We start from the raw sequence: 16,228 nt of genomic DNA, 5'->3' as shown, positions 1-16,228 counted from the left end.
AGTGAGGAGAACAGGCCCCAGGAGGTCTCGACCGAGAGTAATGGTGCTGCCCCTCAATTATCACCTCACCTCACCTATCTTCCCTTCAAAGAGAAGGAGAAGAAAGTCAGCAGAAGAATGAAGAAGAACAGAATAGCAATCTACCAAAAGATCAAATCATTCCAACAGGGAGCAGTGAAAAAAGAACTTAGGCAGCTTGGTACAATGAAAAAGGGGCAACCAAGTGGTGCAGCAGATAAGAGTTTGGAGTTGGGAAGACTCATCTTCCTGAGTTCAAATCCGGTCTCAGACACATGCTAGCTGTGTGACCCTGGGCACAGTTTGTCTCAGTTTCCTCATCTGTAAAATGGGGATAATAATAATAACACCTACTTCCTAAGGCTGCTGCAAGAATCAAATGAAATTATAATCACAAAGAGATTAGTATGGTGGCTGGCACATGGCAAGCTCTATATAAATGTTAGCTATTATTATTAATAGTAATAATACTATTTATAGAGTATCAAGGTTTCCAAGTGTTACTGCAATAGGTACTATTATTATCCACACTCCTCTCATTTTAGAGAGGAAGGAACTGCCGAGGCTAAAAGAGGATTCCACCTCAGGTCTTTCCAACTGGAAGGCCTGCACTATATCCATTGTACCACCTGGTACATTACCGCCTGCTAAGTTACCAGCTTTATCTCTGAATTGCTGACCACAATTGCCTTTCTCAGTCCTTTTCACTCTGTCTGCAGCATCTGATACAACTGACTGTCCCTTACATCCCAACATTCTCCCCTCCATGGGTTTTAATGCCTGCACCCTCTAGGTTCTCCCATTTGTCTAACCTCTTGGTCCTCTTGGCCACGTTCTAGCCCCAGTGCATACAAAGGCCCAATACCTAGGGCCCCTTTCTCTATTTTTCTTAGACATTACATAAGACTTAGAGCTGGAAAGGTCATCTAGTTGTTGTTTAGTCATTTCAGCCATATCTGACTCTCTGTGACCCCATCTGGGATTTTCTTGGCAAAGATACTAGAGTGATGCAATATCTTCTCTAGTTCATTTTACAGATAAGGAAACTGAGGCAAATAGAGTGAAGTGACTTGCCAAGGGTCACACAGCTAGTAAGAGACGGAGGCCGGATTTGAACTCATGAAGATGAGTCTTCCTGACTTCAGGCCAGCACTCTATCCACTCAGTCACCTAGCTGCCAGAGAGCCCAGCAAGTCCAACTAACCTAAGACTGGGAAATAGGGCCATAAAGGTTAAGTGATTTGCCCAGGGTCACTCAAGAAACAAGTGGAAGTTCTGGGGTTCAAATCCAAGGCCGCAGATTCCAAAAACAATGCTCTTTCCAACACAGCAAGCTGCTTCTCACCAGCAACTACGGGTTCAGTGATTACCTTTATACAGATGATACCCAGATTTATTAGAGAGCTCGTCTCTCTCCTGGGCTCTAGTCCCAAATCAACAACTATATATAGGATATCTATAGTTGGCTATCTCCAAGTAGATGTTCTATAGGCATCTCAAACTGAGTATGTCAAAAATGAAAATCATCATTTTTCCTCCTAAATCCAGTCCTCCTCCAAACGTAGCCATTTCCATTGAGGGCACCACCATCTTCCAGGGACCCTGGTTTGAAATTTCAGGGTCCAACTTGACTCTTCCCTCTAATCACTTGCTAAATCTTCTCAATCCATAGCATTCCTCACATCTGCTCCCTTCTCTAGGCTCTTTAAATTCATGGCAGGGAAGAGAATGAGAGCATTTATATAGTGCCTACAACATACCAGGCACCGCACTAAGTGTTTACAGATATAATCTCATTTGATCCTCAAAACTATCCTAGGAAGTAGATGTTACTATCCCCACTTTACAGTTGAGGAAACTAAGGTTGAATTACTTGCTTGGGGACACATAACTAGTAAGTGTCTGAGGCCATATATGACCTCAAATCTTCCTGACTCCAGGCTGTGCACCATGGTGCCACCTAGCTTCCTTACTCACATGACTCATCTAGTCCATCTCTCAACTGGATCATTGCAACAACTTTCTATGTAGACTCTTGGCTTCCAATCTGTGATTCATCCTCTCCATAACTTTCAAAATAATCTCCCAAAAGCTCAAGTCTAACCATATCAATAAACATTTATTAAGCACTGGGCACTGTGTTAAGTATAAGAGCCTATTGTCCCATTCTGTCAAAAAGATAAAATCCTAATTCCCCAACTTGAAACTTAAGAGGCTTTATAATTTAGATTCAACCTTACGCACTTATTTCACATGACTCCCTTTCACACCAAACAGGACTAATTTCTGTTCTCTAAATTTGATATGTCATCTACCACTTCCTTGCCTGTGCACAGGCTGTGCCCCATTCCTGGATGGCACTCCCCTCTTCAACCCCACCTGACAACTCCTGGCTTCATACAACAAATTGGTATAAGCATTCTGGAAAGCAATTTGGAATAATGCAAATAAAGTGGACAAACTTTCCGTATTCTTTTTCTTTCTTTTTTTTCTCCAGCCAAAGACAAGGTTTATGAGAACATCCATCATATTGGGCAGACTATTAAGGAGTCTGAACATTAGTGAGCTAGTGGCTAGATTATAAGAATCTGAGTAGTGGCTAGATTTTAAGAATCTGAGCACCTTAACGGAGACAAGATGAACCTTATATACCAAAAGACTGTGGGAGAAATCTAGGAGTGGCCAAGTAGTCTGGGGTGGCGGGGGGGAGGACTGTGAGGTAATAGAAAGCCAGGCACCTCGACCACATGGCCAAGGGAGAATGGAGCCTAGCAAGGATTAAGGCACACCCTCTTTCTTAAAGGTTCTACAGTGAGGCATACACCCCCAAGGAGGTCACTGACTAAAAATTAGTCCCAAAATATACCAAAATATTTTATAATAGCACTTTTTGTGATAGCTGGGGAAAAAGTCAACACCCACTGAATGGGGAATGACTAAACAAACAAATGGAATGGAATATTACTGTGCTGGGTGTAATGATGAACCTGAAGAATAGAGAAGTATGAAAAGACTTACACATATGGATACAAAGTGAAGGAAACAGCACCAAAAAAATTTTACATGACTACAACAATGCTGTTTTAAGAACAATAACTAAAAACCAAAGAAAAATACTGCAAAATTATAAAGAATATGTTTGGTCCTAAATAAGAGATATAAGAAAATACCTCAACCCACTCCTTTGTAGAAAGAGGGTGTCTATGGATATGAAACACTGCATATGTTAGATTTTTTTTCAAGGTATTCATAGGTTTTGCTGATTTTTTATATTCTTTTTTTCTTTTTAAAAATAATTATTTGTTTTAAGAGATAGCTATCTGGGTGGAGGAGAAGAAGTAATACAAGCGGAAATCTAGGAGATGTAAAAACAAAAAATAACAATAAAAGATTCTTTCAAGGTTCAGTTCAGGTGTCACTTCTTACAACAGGGGTTTCTAACCATGGACCCCTCTCCCAGAAGGTCTATAGATTTCAGGGGGTATATAAACTTGAATGGGAAAAAAATAAATCTTCATTTTCTCTCTTTTTTTTTTTTTCAAGGCAATCTGGGTTAAGTAACTTGCCCAGGATCACACAGCTAGAAAGTTATCAAGTGTCTGAAGCGGAATTTGAGCTCAGGTCCTCCTGACTCCAGGGCAGGTGTTCTATCCACTGTGCCATCTAACTGCCCCTCAATCTTTATTTTCAACCAAAATTTTGCATTTTCTTCAACTATTTAACAACTTAGTTCTGAGGAGTTCATAGGTTTCACCAGATGACAAAGAAGTCTGTCACATAAAAAAAAAAAAAGATTAAGAACCTCTGCCCCAAGGGAACCCTTCCCTGATTCCCCTACTCATTAAGGCTCTCTTCCCTCTTCCACTAATTAGGTACATACTAATTTCTTATATGTTGTATCCCACCAGAGGAACAGAAGCTTCTTGAGCCAGGGACTATTCTTCCTTTTATTTCTGTATCTCCAAAACCCAGTACTGTGCCATGCACCTAGAAGGTACTCCCATCAATGTTTTTCAGACTAAACAAGCTGTACCAGCCTTAAAGTCCTAAGACCAGGTTCAACTCTGACACACATCACCTATGTACCCCTGGGCAAGTCACCAACCTTCCTGAGTTTCAGTTTTCTTATTTGTAGAATGGGAATAACAACATTTTAAAAAATACCAAGACCTGCTTCACAATGTTGTTGGAAGGAAAACACCTAAGTAACCTGGTGTGAATTGTTACTACCAAAAATTTTTAAAAAATTTTTTAAAACACCAACTTGGAGTATTTACAAGCAGAAAATAATTACTTTTTCATTTAAAGTAGGGGTTCTTAATCTTTCTTTTCCTTTACATAGGTTCTTTTGGCAGCCTCGTAGATCCTATGTGCCCCTTCTTAGAACAACAGTTTTATTGCCTACATTCCTAATTAAAGGAAATGCTAAATGTCAGTTAAAGATTAATGAAAATAAAGATATTATATTTTTTTTCTCCATTCAAGTTCAAAGACCTCCCCCCATGAAATTCATCCATGAACCTCAGGTCAAAATACTCTGATTTAAAAGAATTCTCTTTAAGTCCATCCATCCATCCATCTATCTGTCCATCAACAAGCCTTTATTAAGTGTGCACACAGTGCCAGGGACAGAAAATATAAAGATAAAAAAGAAACAGTCCCTGTCTTCAAGGAGTTTACAATCTACTTGGGGAGATGATACAAACATATGTGTGTGCATGTGTATAATAGGTGTGTATGTATAAGCACTTTGTATACACTTTGTATGTATAAGCACTTTGTATATACTTTGGCATACTTATATGTTATATATTATAATATTTAAAGCAATATATAATGTATTTAATATATAACATTATCATCATGCATTATATAACCATGTGTTTTCTATGTTAATTATATATTTACATAATTATATTAAATTATAATTATATGATCAAGATATAATTAAATAATAACATTATGTTGAATTGTACTTATATAATATATTCTATATCAGCATATATATGCATAGGATTACAAAGGAAACCAATTGTATTGAAATTTATGAAAAATATGAAAGGGAAAAAATTTGTGAATTCTAGGTTAAGAACTTCTGATCTAGTCCAATCTGAAATTTCACATATGAGAAAAGTTGTGCCCCAAGATTTTGTCCATGATTACACTGAGTATAAAGTAGGAAAGCCAAGTAGAACCAAGGCCCTCTGACCCCAAGTCCAGAGTTCTTTCGATGTTACCACAAGGGCCTGTTCTGCGGGTTCCAGGTCAGCATCCCTCCACACAGAGGAAACAAACTGGAACACTGACAAATAGTACAGCCGTGATAAAGTAAAACAAAGCTTTCTTTCATACACGACAAGGGGGGAAGCAATTTAACAAATTTTAAAACTCTTTAATATTCTCAGCTTACATGAACAGGAGCAATACTTAGGAAGTAAAACCGAATCTCTGATGCCAGAAAGATAGAAACCTCCATCAAGGAGCAACTGTTCACTTTATTTCAAAGAAACAACAGAAGAAACAATGGCCTAGTCCAATCGGCGAATCCACATTTCTTAACTGCTCTAAAAAAGACAAACCCAGAGCACAAGAAAAGAAGGAATTAAAATGAACAGAAAGCCTTAGACTAATAGGGAATAAAAGCAAAAGTCTGCCCTATAATCCTAGAGGTTTTTCGTTTATCTATTTTTAACTGGACCTCTGATTTCTTTGGTGTGGGGAATTCCTGCTGCAGAAGCCCCCTTCAGTGATATAGATTTCTAACTCTTCTTTAATTTATTGTCTCTTTGTTGCTGAGAGATTAAAAAGACTTGTCCATGGTCAGACAGCTAGTCAGTCTCCAGCTCTATATCAATGGTCCTATCTATCAGAGAAAGACTGAAGGCTGACTCCCTGGCCAGTCCTGTAGCCAGAACAGCATACTACCTCGAAGTCTCAGTACTATGTTAGAAAACTTAAATATTTTCCAGGTGGTCCCATAGCAACTGAGAAGTGTGCCTTCTCCTTCACCATCATAGCCCTGAAGTCTTCTACAACTTTGCCACCATTTGGGCCTAGAATTAATTTCCTGGTCCAATACATGCCCATAAAATCATGAAGGTGACCTCAGGAATAGTGCTTAAGCTTGCTAAAGTAAGCAAGAAGTTTAAAGAAGATGGATCACATTCCCCAACTGACAAATGATCAAAGGGTATGAACAAGCAGTTTTCAGAAGAAGAAATCAGGGGCAGCTACATGGCGCAGTGGATAGAGCACTGGCCCTGAAGTCAAGAGGACCTGAGTTCAAATCTGGCCTCAGACCAAACACTTGACACTTACTAGCTGTGTGACCCTGGGCAAGTCACTTAACCCCAATTGCCTAAAAAAAAAAAAAGAAGAAGAAATCAAAACTATCAATAGCCATGTTTTTAAAATGTTCTAAATAACCATATATTAAAGAAATGCAAATTAAAATGACTCTGAGGTACCACCTCACACCTATCACATTGGCTAATGTGACAGAAAGGAAAATGATAAATGCTGGAGGGGATGTGGAAATACATTAATGCACTGTTGGTCGAGTGGTGACCTAGTCCTACCAATCATTCTAGAGAACAATTTGGAACTAGGCCCAAAGGGCTATAAAGCTGTGCATACCCTTTGACCTTGCAATACCACTACCAGGTCTGTATCTCAGAGATCAAATAAAAGAGAAAAGGACCTATATGGACAAAATTACTTATAGCAGTGGCAAAGAATTGGAAATTGAGGTGATGCCCATCAACAAGAGAATGGCAGAACAAGTGGTGGTATATGATTGGAATGGATTTTGCTACAGGAAATGATAAGCAGGATGGTTTCAGAAAAAGTTCATATCTTATATGAATTGATGCAAAGTGAGCAGAACCAGAAGAACATCGTACACTTTAATAGCAATAGTATAAAGATGATCAACTATGAAAGACTTAGCTACTGTGATCAATATAATGATGCAAGAGAATTCCAAAGGGCTCATGATGAAAAATCCTATCCACCTCCAGAGAGAACTGATGTTCTGTGTACAAAGTGAAGCATACTTTTTTCACTTTCTTTTTTATTATTATTATTACTTGCAACATGGCTAATATGTAAATTTTTCATGACGTCATATGTATAATGGATAGTATGTTGCTTGCCTTCTTGATGAGTGAGGGAGGAGCTAGAGGGAGGGAGAGAATTTAGAACTCAAATGTTGAAAACAAATGTTAAAAAATAAATAGTGAATAATATTTATTTGTTTATTTATTTAAATTTTTTTTTTTTGGTGAGGCAATTGGCATTGACTTACCTAGGGTCACACAGCTAGTGTCAAGTGTCTGAGGTCAGATTTGAACTCAGGTCCTCTTGACTCCAGAGCTGGTGCTCCATCTTACTGTGCCACCTAGCTGCCCCAAACACTTAATTTTTTTTTTAAGTGAGGCAATCGGGGTTAAGTGACTTGCCCAGGGTCACACAGCTAGTTAAATGTCCAATGTCTGAGGTCAAATCTGAACTCAGGTCCTCCTGACTCCAAGGCTGGATATCTATCCACTGCACCACCTACCTGCCCCTGAATAATTTTTAAAAAACAGAAAGATGTAAAAAACAGAAAGAAAAATGTGTTAAACTGAATTCAAACAAACAAACTTTTTAGATGGCTCAGTCACTCAAGCTTTGGGTTAGGAGTATTTCTGGCAGCAAGGATCAAGTGTATCATTGTTTATTTATTGTAATCCCAAAGGATCTGACAAATATATAAATCAATTTGAACATCTGAAATTAAATAGCACTGCAAAGAGCAATAAATTTGGCCTTAGACGTGGTTGTACACAGATTTCCTATCTTTATGATCACTTAATCACTATTAATCATCATCATTACAAATTTCAAAGTTGAAAGAAAATTCTAATCCCTGCCTTGCTAACATTGGGACCCTTGCATGGAATATCTATCTGTCCTTTGCTCCCACTTAGCCACACCCTATACATATCCTGTAAACTCTGATCTAAGAGTCACTTCCTCCAGGAAGCCTTCCTTCACTGCTGGAACCAACCACAATCCCTCTCTTCTCTGCTCTGAAACCCTATACATGTGTGTGTGCTGAATGTTTATGTATGGCTATCCTGCACCTGTCAGTTAATCAACAAGCATTTATTATGTGCTTATTTCCAGTTAGGTTTAAATTTCCTTGAGAGCAAGGACTAAACATCATACTTCTTTAGACTTTACTGCCCAATATAATATGCATATTACCATCACTAAGTTATAATAAATCTAAATGTGGAAGGGAAGGGAACTCAGAGGCTTTCCAGTCCAATCCCTTCATTTTACAGATGAGTAAACTGAGGCCCAGGAAGTTAAAATGACTTGCCCAGAATGACATGGCTAATCAATTTCAGAATTAGAATTTGAACTCAGGTCCTATGACTACAAAAACAGTGCTCCTTCTCCTACACTATTGCATTCCCTGTACTGTTTCCACTCAGTAAATATTTGCTGAAGGAATACTCAACTTATCCCTTCTAAATCAGTAGTTCTTACCCTGAGGCACTAAGGGGTTCATGGAGAAATTTCACAGGATTAGTGAATTTGAGTTGGAAAAAATTACATGTTTATTTGAAAATAATTTATTGCCTTTGTAATTCTATGTATTTTCATTTCAAAGTTGAGGTCATTTGATGAGAGCTCTAACTGGTACAGCTGACTAATGACTCTTGACTAACTGCAGGGCCAAAGACGTAGATAATCCACAATGATAGATAATCCTAAAGTCATTTCTACTGCAGGTTGAAAAGAATATTACATTATTTTTTTCCCCATTCTTTTTTAAATAATTAATTTATTTATTTTTAGTTTTCAGTATTCACTTCCACAAGATTTTGAGTTTTAAATTTTCTCCCCCTCTTTCCTCTGCCCCCTCACAAGATGGCATACAATCTAATATAGACTCTACTTATACATTCATATTAAGTATATTTTCCCATTAGTCATGTACATTTTTTTTATTTACATACCTAATCATGGTTGGTTTGTTTGTTTGTTTTTCCTGGGGTGAAGCTGAAAATTTGAACACACCAGGAAAACGGAAGGAGATGAGCAATCCAATAGGTTCCTCTGCTTTAGAGAAATCAGGCCTATGACCTATAATTTGTCCTGGACTAACCATCAGGTTGATTATCTACACAATTTAATTAGGAGTTGACTTAATATTTTATACGAGGGAAGTAGAATGAAGAGAAACTACTAGACCATCTACTTTCCATCTTGGAAAGAAAAACCCTATCAGCTGGTTGCTAAAAAGGAAAAAGGATTAAATGAGAGACAGATATACATACACACATACATGCACGAAGGACAGAGCAAGAAATGAGCATCAAAGCCAGCCTGCATAAGTAAAGAGAAGAAAGCAGGAGGGAAAAATGATACTTTCACCTTGGAATACCCAGGTAATTACAGCTAAAGATTGACTTCTTTGGGGGATTTTCTTTTGAAAATTTGCTTAAAAACTACCTCAGTTCTCCATTTCCCTTTGCTGAAATAGATCTGCCCTCAATTTCCTGAGTAAAGCAGTTAGAATTTGATAGTAAAGAGCCAGGCAGAACCGTGAACGTACAAGAAATACTGGCAGTCTTTCTCCAGATACTGGCAAGGAGCTAGAGAGCAGAAAATGCTCAGAAACAGGATGGACTCTGCTCATTTTCTGATCTAAATTGTGTCCCCTGTAATTGCTGCGATTTGCAGGCTCAGTGCTTTCTTCCCCCCACATGCTATTTCCGGCACATAGGAAGGTGGCTAGGCAGTCATTAAAAACCTGTCTCATAAATAGCCACTTACCAACTCACCTGGGGAGAGTAATGCTGGACAAGTAGTAAAGAAAGCCAATTTTATTTATTTTATTCCCTGTGTGCTCTCTATGGAAAGGGTGGACTGGTAAATTTTCTGAATGCTCAACCCTTAATTATTCATACAAACAGAGCAGGTTAAGAGTTGAAGATCATCCCAAACAGACAAGCCAAAAAAAAAATCTGTCTTTGTAAGATGGACATTACATACGTACACTTAGATAACTTATACCTATATCATTTAAACGTAACCACATACACTGAGACTGGTTGTTCAAGACTTAGGATGAGATTGGGATTGTTGTTCAGTCATGTATGACTCTTTGTGACCCCTTGGATCATACTGTCCATGGAGTTTTCTTGGCAAAGATATTGGAGTGGTTGGACATTTCCTTCTCCAGGGGATTAAGGCAAACAGCAGTTAAGTGACTTGCCCAGGGTCACACAGCTAATAAGTGTCTGAGGGCAGATTTGAACTCAGATCTTCCTAACTCCAGGCCCGGCATCCTATCCACTGTGCTACATCACTTCCCATAATGCCCCTACTTCTCCAAGAAAGGTTTTCTTTTCTAAGTGCCTCCTTGAGTTTGGGGTAGGCAAGAAGGAAAAAAAGAAAAAGAAGTATCTGATGTCTATGAAAAGGTGGGAAGTCATACGTAAGCTTCCTCATTTTTGTTTTTCACAAGAGCTAATATTGTACTCAAGAACTATTTCACATTCTTTATCTTCTTCCAAGGCTCATCTCAACTGCCTCTGTGAAGGCTCCCCTGATTTCTTCCAACTTCCTCCTTTTCCTCTACAAAACTTCCTATGATATTTTGTCTGGTTCTTTCCTTTGCCCTTATTATCTTACATTACAATTCTGTGTAATAGTTACAGTGTTACAGTCCGCTACCCCAATGAAAATGTAAGGCAGCGAGGTGATGCAAGAATTGAATGCTCAACTTAAAGCCAGGATGAGCTGGGATATTTACTAGCTGTATAACCCTGAGGAACTTTCTCAGCTTCAGTTTCCTCATCTATATAAAATGGGGATAAGAATAGCATCTATCTCACAGGGTTGTTGAGATCAAAGGAGGTGACATTTAGGATGCTTTAGAGCCCTGAGAAAAGACTCATTTTTGATCTGTGCATCCCTAGCACATTGCTTTGCACATAGCAGACCTTCAATAAATAATTGCTGAATTGAATTAAAACCACCTAAATACCCTTGTTGTGATCTGAGTAATGCACATGCCCCCTAAGTACTAGACTTGAAATCAGGAAGAGCTGGGCTCAGATCTCACCAGCAATATTCATTAGCTGTGTTACCTTCTCTGAGCCTCACTGTTCAATCTGTAATTTTTTTTTAAAACTGGAACTGTGATTTCATTGGTACATAGATTCCACAGGACTGCTCTTAAAACAAAGATGTTACCTGAGCTGCCTAAGGCACTGTGACTAATTATGAGCCATTATGTATTGGTCTTCCTGACTTCCAAGTCAGCAACACTGAGGCCCTCCTCCACAAATTAGTGATAATAATTTGTTGTTGTTCAGTCTTCATTACCCCATTAGGGGTTTCCTTGGCAAAGATACTGGAGTAGTTTGCCATATCCTTCTCCAGTTCATTTTACAAATGGGGAAACTGAGACAGAAAAGGTTACATGACTTGTCCAGGGTCACAAGCTAGTGTCTGAGGATGGATTTAAATTCAAGTCTTCCTAACTCCAAGCCTGGCACTCTTTCATTGTGCCACCTAGCTGCCCAGAGTTAATAATACCTGCATTTTTTCAGATTTGCTGCAAACATCCAATTAGATGATATATGTAAAATGTTTTGCCAACCATCAGTACTATGTAAAAGTAGACTACCAGTGTTTTTGGTACTCTTTTTGACTGACCCAGAGACCATTCTGAGGCAGAGAGAAAGAAGAGAAATCAATTCTATGCCAACCCTGAAGAGAATGGCTCCATATGTTTGTAAGCCCAACACAGTTCTCTGATACACAAGTATAAGAGAGAGCTGGTTTCCGTGAAGTAGAACCCTATAGCCATCTCAGCTAGCAAGGATATATAGTTTTTCTTTAAATATATTATTACCTGTGCCCAGTGATTTTTAAATACTATCATGCATGTTTCTGGGTCAACTCCCTGCAGGCTGACAGCCTGCTGGATTTTGCTGCCCCTGGCAACCGATGACATCATAAACCTTCCCAAGGTTCGATGTTCCTAAGTCATATTTAATTTTCGGTGAAAACTCGGAGTGTCATCGCTAAGACTCAAGTGTCACATCAGAAGAGACGTATCTTCACATTTGTCACTTGCAGAAACCTGGAATGACAATAATAAAAATGCATCTCGTTATGTTCTGTCTACCAAAGTTTGACCCCACCACCTCACTGAACTAGAAGTTCCAGTTTCTAAGCACAGTGTCTCAAATGGCAAAGAACAAACAAATCAACCATGAGAGAGAGAGAATCACTCTTGTCAGTTCTTCAAGTTTCCTCTTAACTCACACATGCCCTTTGTAACCAAATAAAGGAATGATCACGATGTGTCCCTAGATATGAATGTATATCAGTCCAGGACTCCCTTTCATCCCTGCTAAATAACAAGTGAGAAGTTTTGTGGCCCAGGGACTAGAGGGCTAGTCTTGGAATTAGGAAGACCTGGGGTCAAGTCTCCTTTCTGACACATACTGACAGGGAAGACTTTATTCATGGCCAACACGTGTTCCGCTCTCAACTTACTTTGTATTTACTTTGAACAACAAAACGCCTTATATTACTTATCTGTGTGCATCTCTCTTCCCTCTACTAAAAGGTAAGCTTCTTGAGGGCAGTGATTATTTGCTTTTTGTCTTTGTATGCCCAGCATCTAGTGCCTAAGACAGAGAATAAAGAAAGGAACTAGCACCTGCAACTCCATTAGTATAATTTCCCAGACAAGGAATTCCCTCTACTAACATGGGTTGACACTTAGTCTGCAACTAATAAAGAGAGCTGCAGACAGTTTTAAGACGTCAAATGACTTGCACAGGGTCACACAGCATGTGTCAGAGGCAAGACTTCAATCTAGCTCTCTATATGGTATGTCAAACTCCTCTCATTTGGAACATGGTCATTGGTAATTGACTAACAAATGGCTGCAGAACTAAATTCACAACAGAACTGTTGTGAAGTGTTCTGTAAAGTGTTATATTAATGTTAAGTATTAAGATTAATCCCTAGCTAGGTGGGTCAATGAATACAGTGCCAGGCCCGGAGTTAGGAAGACCTGAGTTCAAATCTGACCTTAGACATTTATTAGCTCTGTGACCCTGAGCAAGTCAATTAACCTTGTTTGTCTCAGTTTCCTCACCTGCAAAATAAGCTGGAGAAGGGAATGACAAACCACTCCAGTCTATTTGCCAAGAAAACCCCAAATGGAGTCATGAAGAGTTAGACATGACTGAAAAATGACAGGATTAATACCTAACTAGGTGATTCAGTGAATAGAGTACTGGGCCTGAGTCAGGAAGAACTGAGTTCAAATCCATCCTCAGATACTTACTAGCCCTGTGACCCTAGGCAAGTCACTTAAACCTTTTTGCCTCACTTTCCTCAATGGTAAAATAAGCTGGAGAAGGAAATGGCAAACTTTTCCAGTATCTTTGCCAAAAAAAAAACCTAAATGGGGTCACAGAGAGTTGGACATGACTGAAACAACTCAACAATAACAAATTAGGAGTATCATCAATGACCTCGCAAATTTATAAAACGGCATCCCATAGAATCCAGGGTCCAATACTACTTACTATGTTTATCAATGAATTTCAGAGTGGAACTAATGGACTCAGCAGCTATACACTGAGTCACTGACATTTCAAATTTTAAGTGAACTTACAACTCAGAGAAATGATCCCTGAATAAACAGGGGTGGGGGTGGTTGACTTTTGTTTATCAAAAAAAAGCAAATAGTAGTCAAACTAAAGAATTTTTTTAAAAAGTGGACTTAATAGATGGAACACAAGGAGATGCTGGCTGGCACATATGGAGAAGAAGAACAGAGAAAGAACAAGTTACTATGACTGGAATGCAGATTATTATGACATCCTCATGCACCAGTGACACAAAAAGTCAGTCTGATACTAAGCAATCTAAGCTACAACGTACCCAACAAATAGGTGCTCATCCAGGCTTTGACTGAAGCTGAACCTACCATCTCCTGAAGTGGCTTATTTCATTTTTGGAGAGCTCTAATTGTTAAGAGGTTTTTCCTTCCATCAAACAGAAATTTGCCTCTATCCAAAAAGTGAAGGCAAATCTAAAAGCAGGAGAGCCAGGACAGATTTTGCATGAGCTCAGTTGGGCCTTTACAAATTCTTTAGAACAGTGTGAGTCACATTTTCAAAGAACTATGAACTATTTGGAGAGGACCCATAGAAAAGCAGCTATAGAAAAATAATTACAGGGGGTTGAAAAATAGGACCCATGAGACAGGCTTAAAGAATTCAAGCTAGTCTAAAAAAAAAAATAAATAAACAATTTTAAACTGTCTGAGCACACAAAGGGTAGTTGGAAGGCAGGCAATGGCTTGGTCATTCATCTCCAGAGACAGCAAAACAGAGAAAATGGGCCTTAACTGTCAATTTCGCCTAAACAAAATGAATAATTTTATGGCAGCAAATGGAACTCCATTTCAGAACAGTTTACCACAGAAGTGGTAGAATATACAAGACAAAAAAACTGAAGTGTCTTCAGTATTCAACACTGGTTGGAGGGAGGGGTTTACAGGTCTTTATATTCACAGGTAAGATACTGAAGATGTGTGGCACACCTACAATGTAACACATTGGGCTGATGAGTTTGTTATTTTTTCTGAAGTGATTTTTTTCCCTCTTTCTTTTCTTATTCTTGGTTATAAGGGCTGGCTCACTGGGGTATTGATACAGTATATATAGTATATATACACTGTATATATTGATACGGTATATACAGTATATATACTGGGGTATAGTGGAGGTAGGAGGGGTATTTAGAAATGAAGGTGATGCTCTTGACGGAGAACTGACAGACTCACGATGTTTAATGAGGTATATATTTTTTTGGAAATGGTCAATACAGGAATTTGTTTTGCTTGACTATGCATATCTATTACAAGAGTTTTCTCTTCCTTTTCTTTTTCTTTGTCCCCAAAGGGGGTGAGAATGGAAAGAAGAGAAAATAGATTTTTGTCCAATGGGGGGGGGGGAAACATGATTATAAAGAAAGCATATAAGTGCTCTTAAAACCAAAAGCTGCCAATAACAATGAAACATTTAAAAATAAAGCACCAATCTGTTCTCTCTGAGAAGGATGAAAAGGAGAGAATTATGTAGAAACTTCAAAGGCAAAAAGATACTTCCCCATTTTGAGAAAGGACAGTGTACATCTTAAAGAATTAGAGACATAATTAAAGTGAAAGAGATGTAGAAAAGGAGAACTTTCAGAATAATTAACATATCAAGTAGCCTCCAATGGACCTGTTACCACAATATATTTACAGCCAAAATGTCTCTCTCTGATACCACTAAGGTCACCAACGGTTTTAATTTTTATTATAAGATCACAGGATCATAGATTTGTATCTAGAAAGGACCTTAAACATCCTCTAGTCCAACATCAGAGAGGCTAAGTGATCTATCTACTCAAACAGTTAAATAAGTGGCAGAACTAGAGTCAGAATGGAAGAAAGGAAAGGAAAGAAACAAGCATTTATTAAATACCTAATATGTTTTAATCACTGAGTAAATATTTATTAAATGTCTATTTGTGACAGATACTGTGCTAAGTGCGGAACATATAAAAAGAAGTAAAAGACAGAACCTGCCCTCGAGAAGCTTACAATCTAATGGAGCAGCTTATACCAGGTACTGTGCTAAGTGCTTTACAAATATTATCTCACTTGATCCTCACAATAATCCTAGGAATGAAGTTCTATGATTAACCCCATTTTACAGTTGAAGAAACCAAGACAGAGGTCAAATGGCTTGCCCAGGGTCACATAGCTAGTAAAGGTCTAAGAGTGGTCTTTATGACTCTAGACAAGTACTGTATCCACTGTGCCATCTAGCTTGCTGCCTGTGATTCTAAATTCACTGTTTCCACTCTAACATGATGCCTGTGGTGTTCCCAGATTGGTAGCCACAAAGCATAATCAAGAGAAAACTGGTATCGTAGAGATGAGTTCCTGCAGCAGCAAGAAACTCAGGATTTACTGAAAGGATTAACCAAAAATACCAATATTTTATTTCTAGTACTTAAGTTTCAGATGAACATTTTGAAGGTGTGTAATTTCTGCAAACATACTTTTATGAGGAAAGAAATTCTATCATTTCTGACCTGCAGTAGTTTGTTAAAGTTTTACTGT

At 38.4% G+C, this 16,228-nt stretch overlaps 1 protein-coding gene across 4 annotated transcripts in view; it reads right to left on the bottom strand.

Moving 5' to 3' along the window:
• FAM160A1 (family with sequence similarity 160 member A1) overlaps positions 1-16,228 on the bottom strand; it is a 360,382-nt gene that overhangs the window by 153,495 nt on the left and 190,659 nt on the right. For all 4 annotated transcript variants that reach the window (XM_027866951.1, XM_027866950.1, XM_027866952.1 and 1 more), the window contains one exon: positions 11,939-12,169. In XM_027866951.1, coding sequence (XP_027722752.1) covers positions 11,939-12,043 — 105 coding nt within the window. In that variant the 5' untranslated portion in view covers positions 12,044-12,169. The remainder of the gene's footprint in view (positions 1-11,938; positions 12,170-16,228) is intronic.

Source organism: Vombatus ursinus, unplaced genomic scaffold, assembly GCF_900497805.2.
Source record: "Vombatus ursinus unplaced genomic scaffold, bare-nosed wombat genome assembly UNPS02014784.1, whole genome shotgun sequence".
In the NCBI taxonomy this organism is placed as follows: Eukaryota; Metazoa; Chordata; class Mammalia; order Diprotodontia; family Vombatidae; genus Vombatus; species Vombatus ursinus.
The sequence above is the reverse complement of the archived record's forward strand: the minus strand, read 5'-3'. Positions and strand labels throughout refer to the sequence as shown.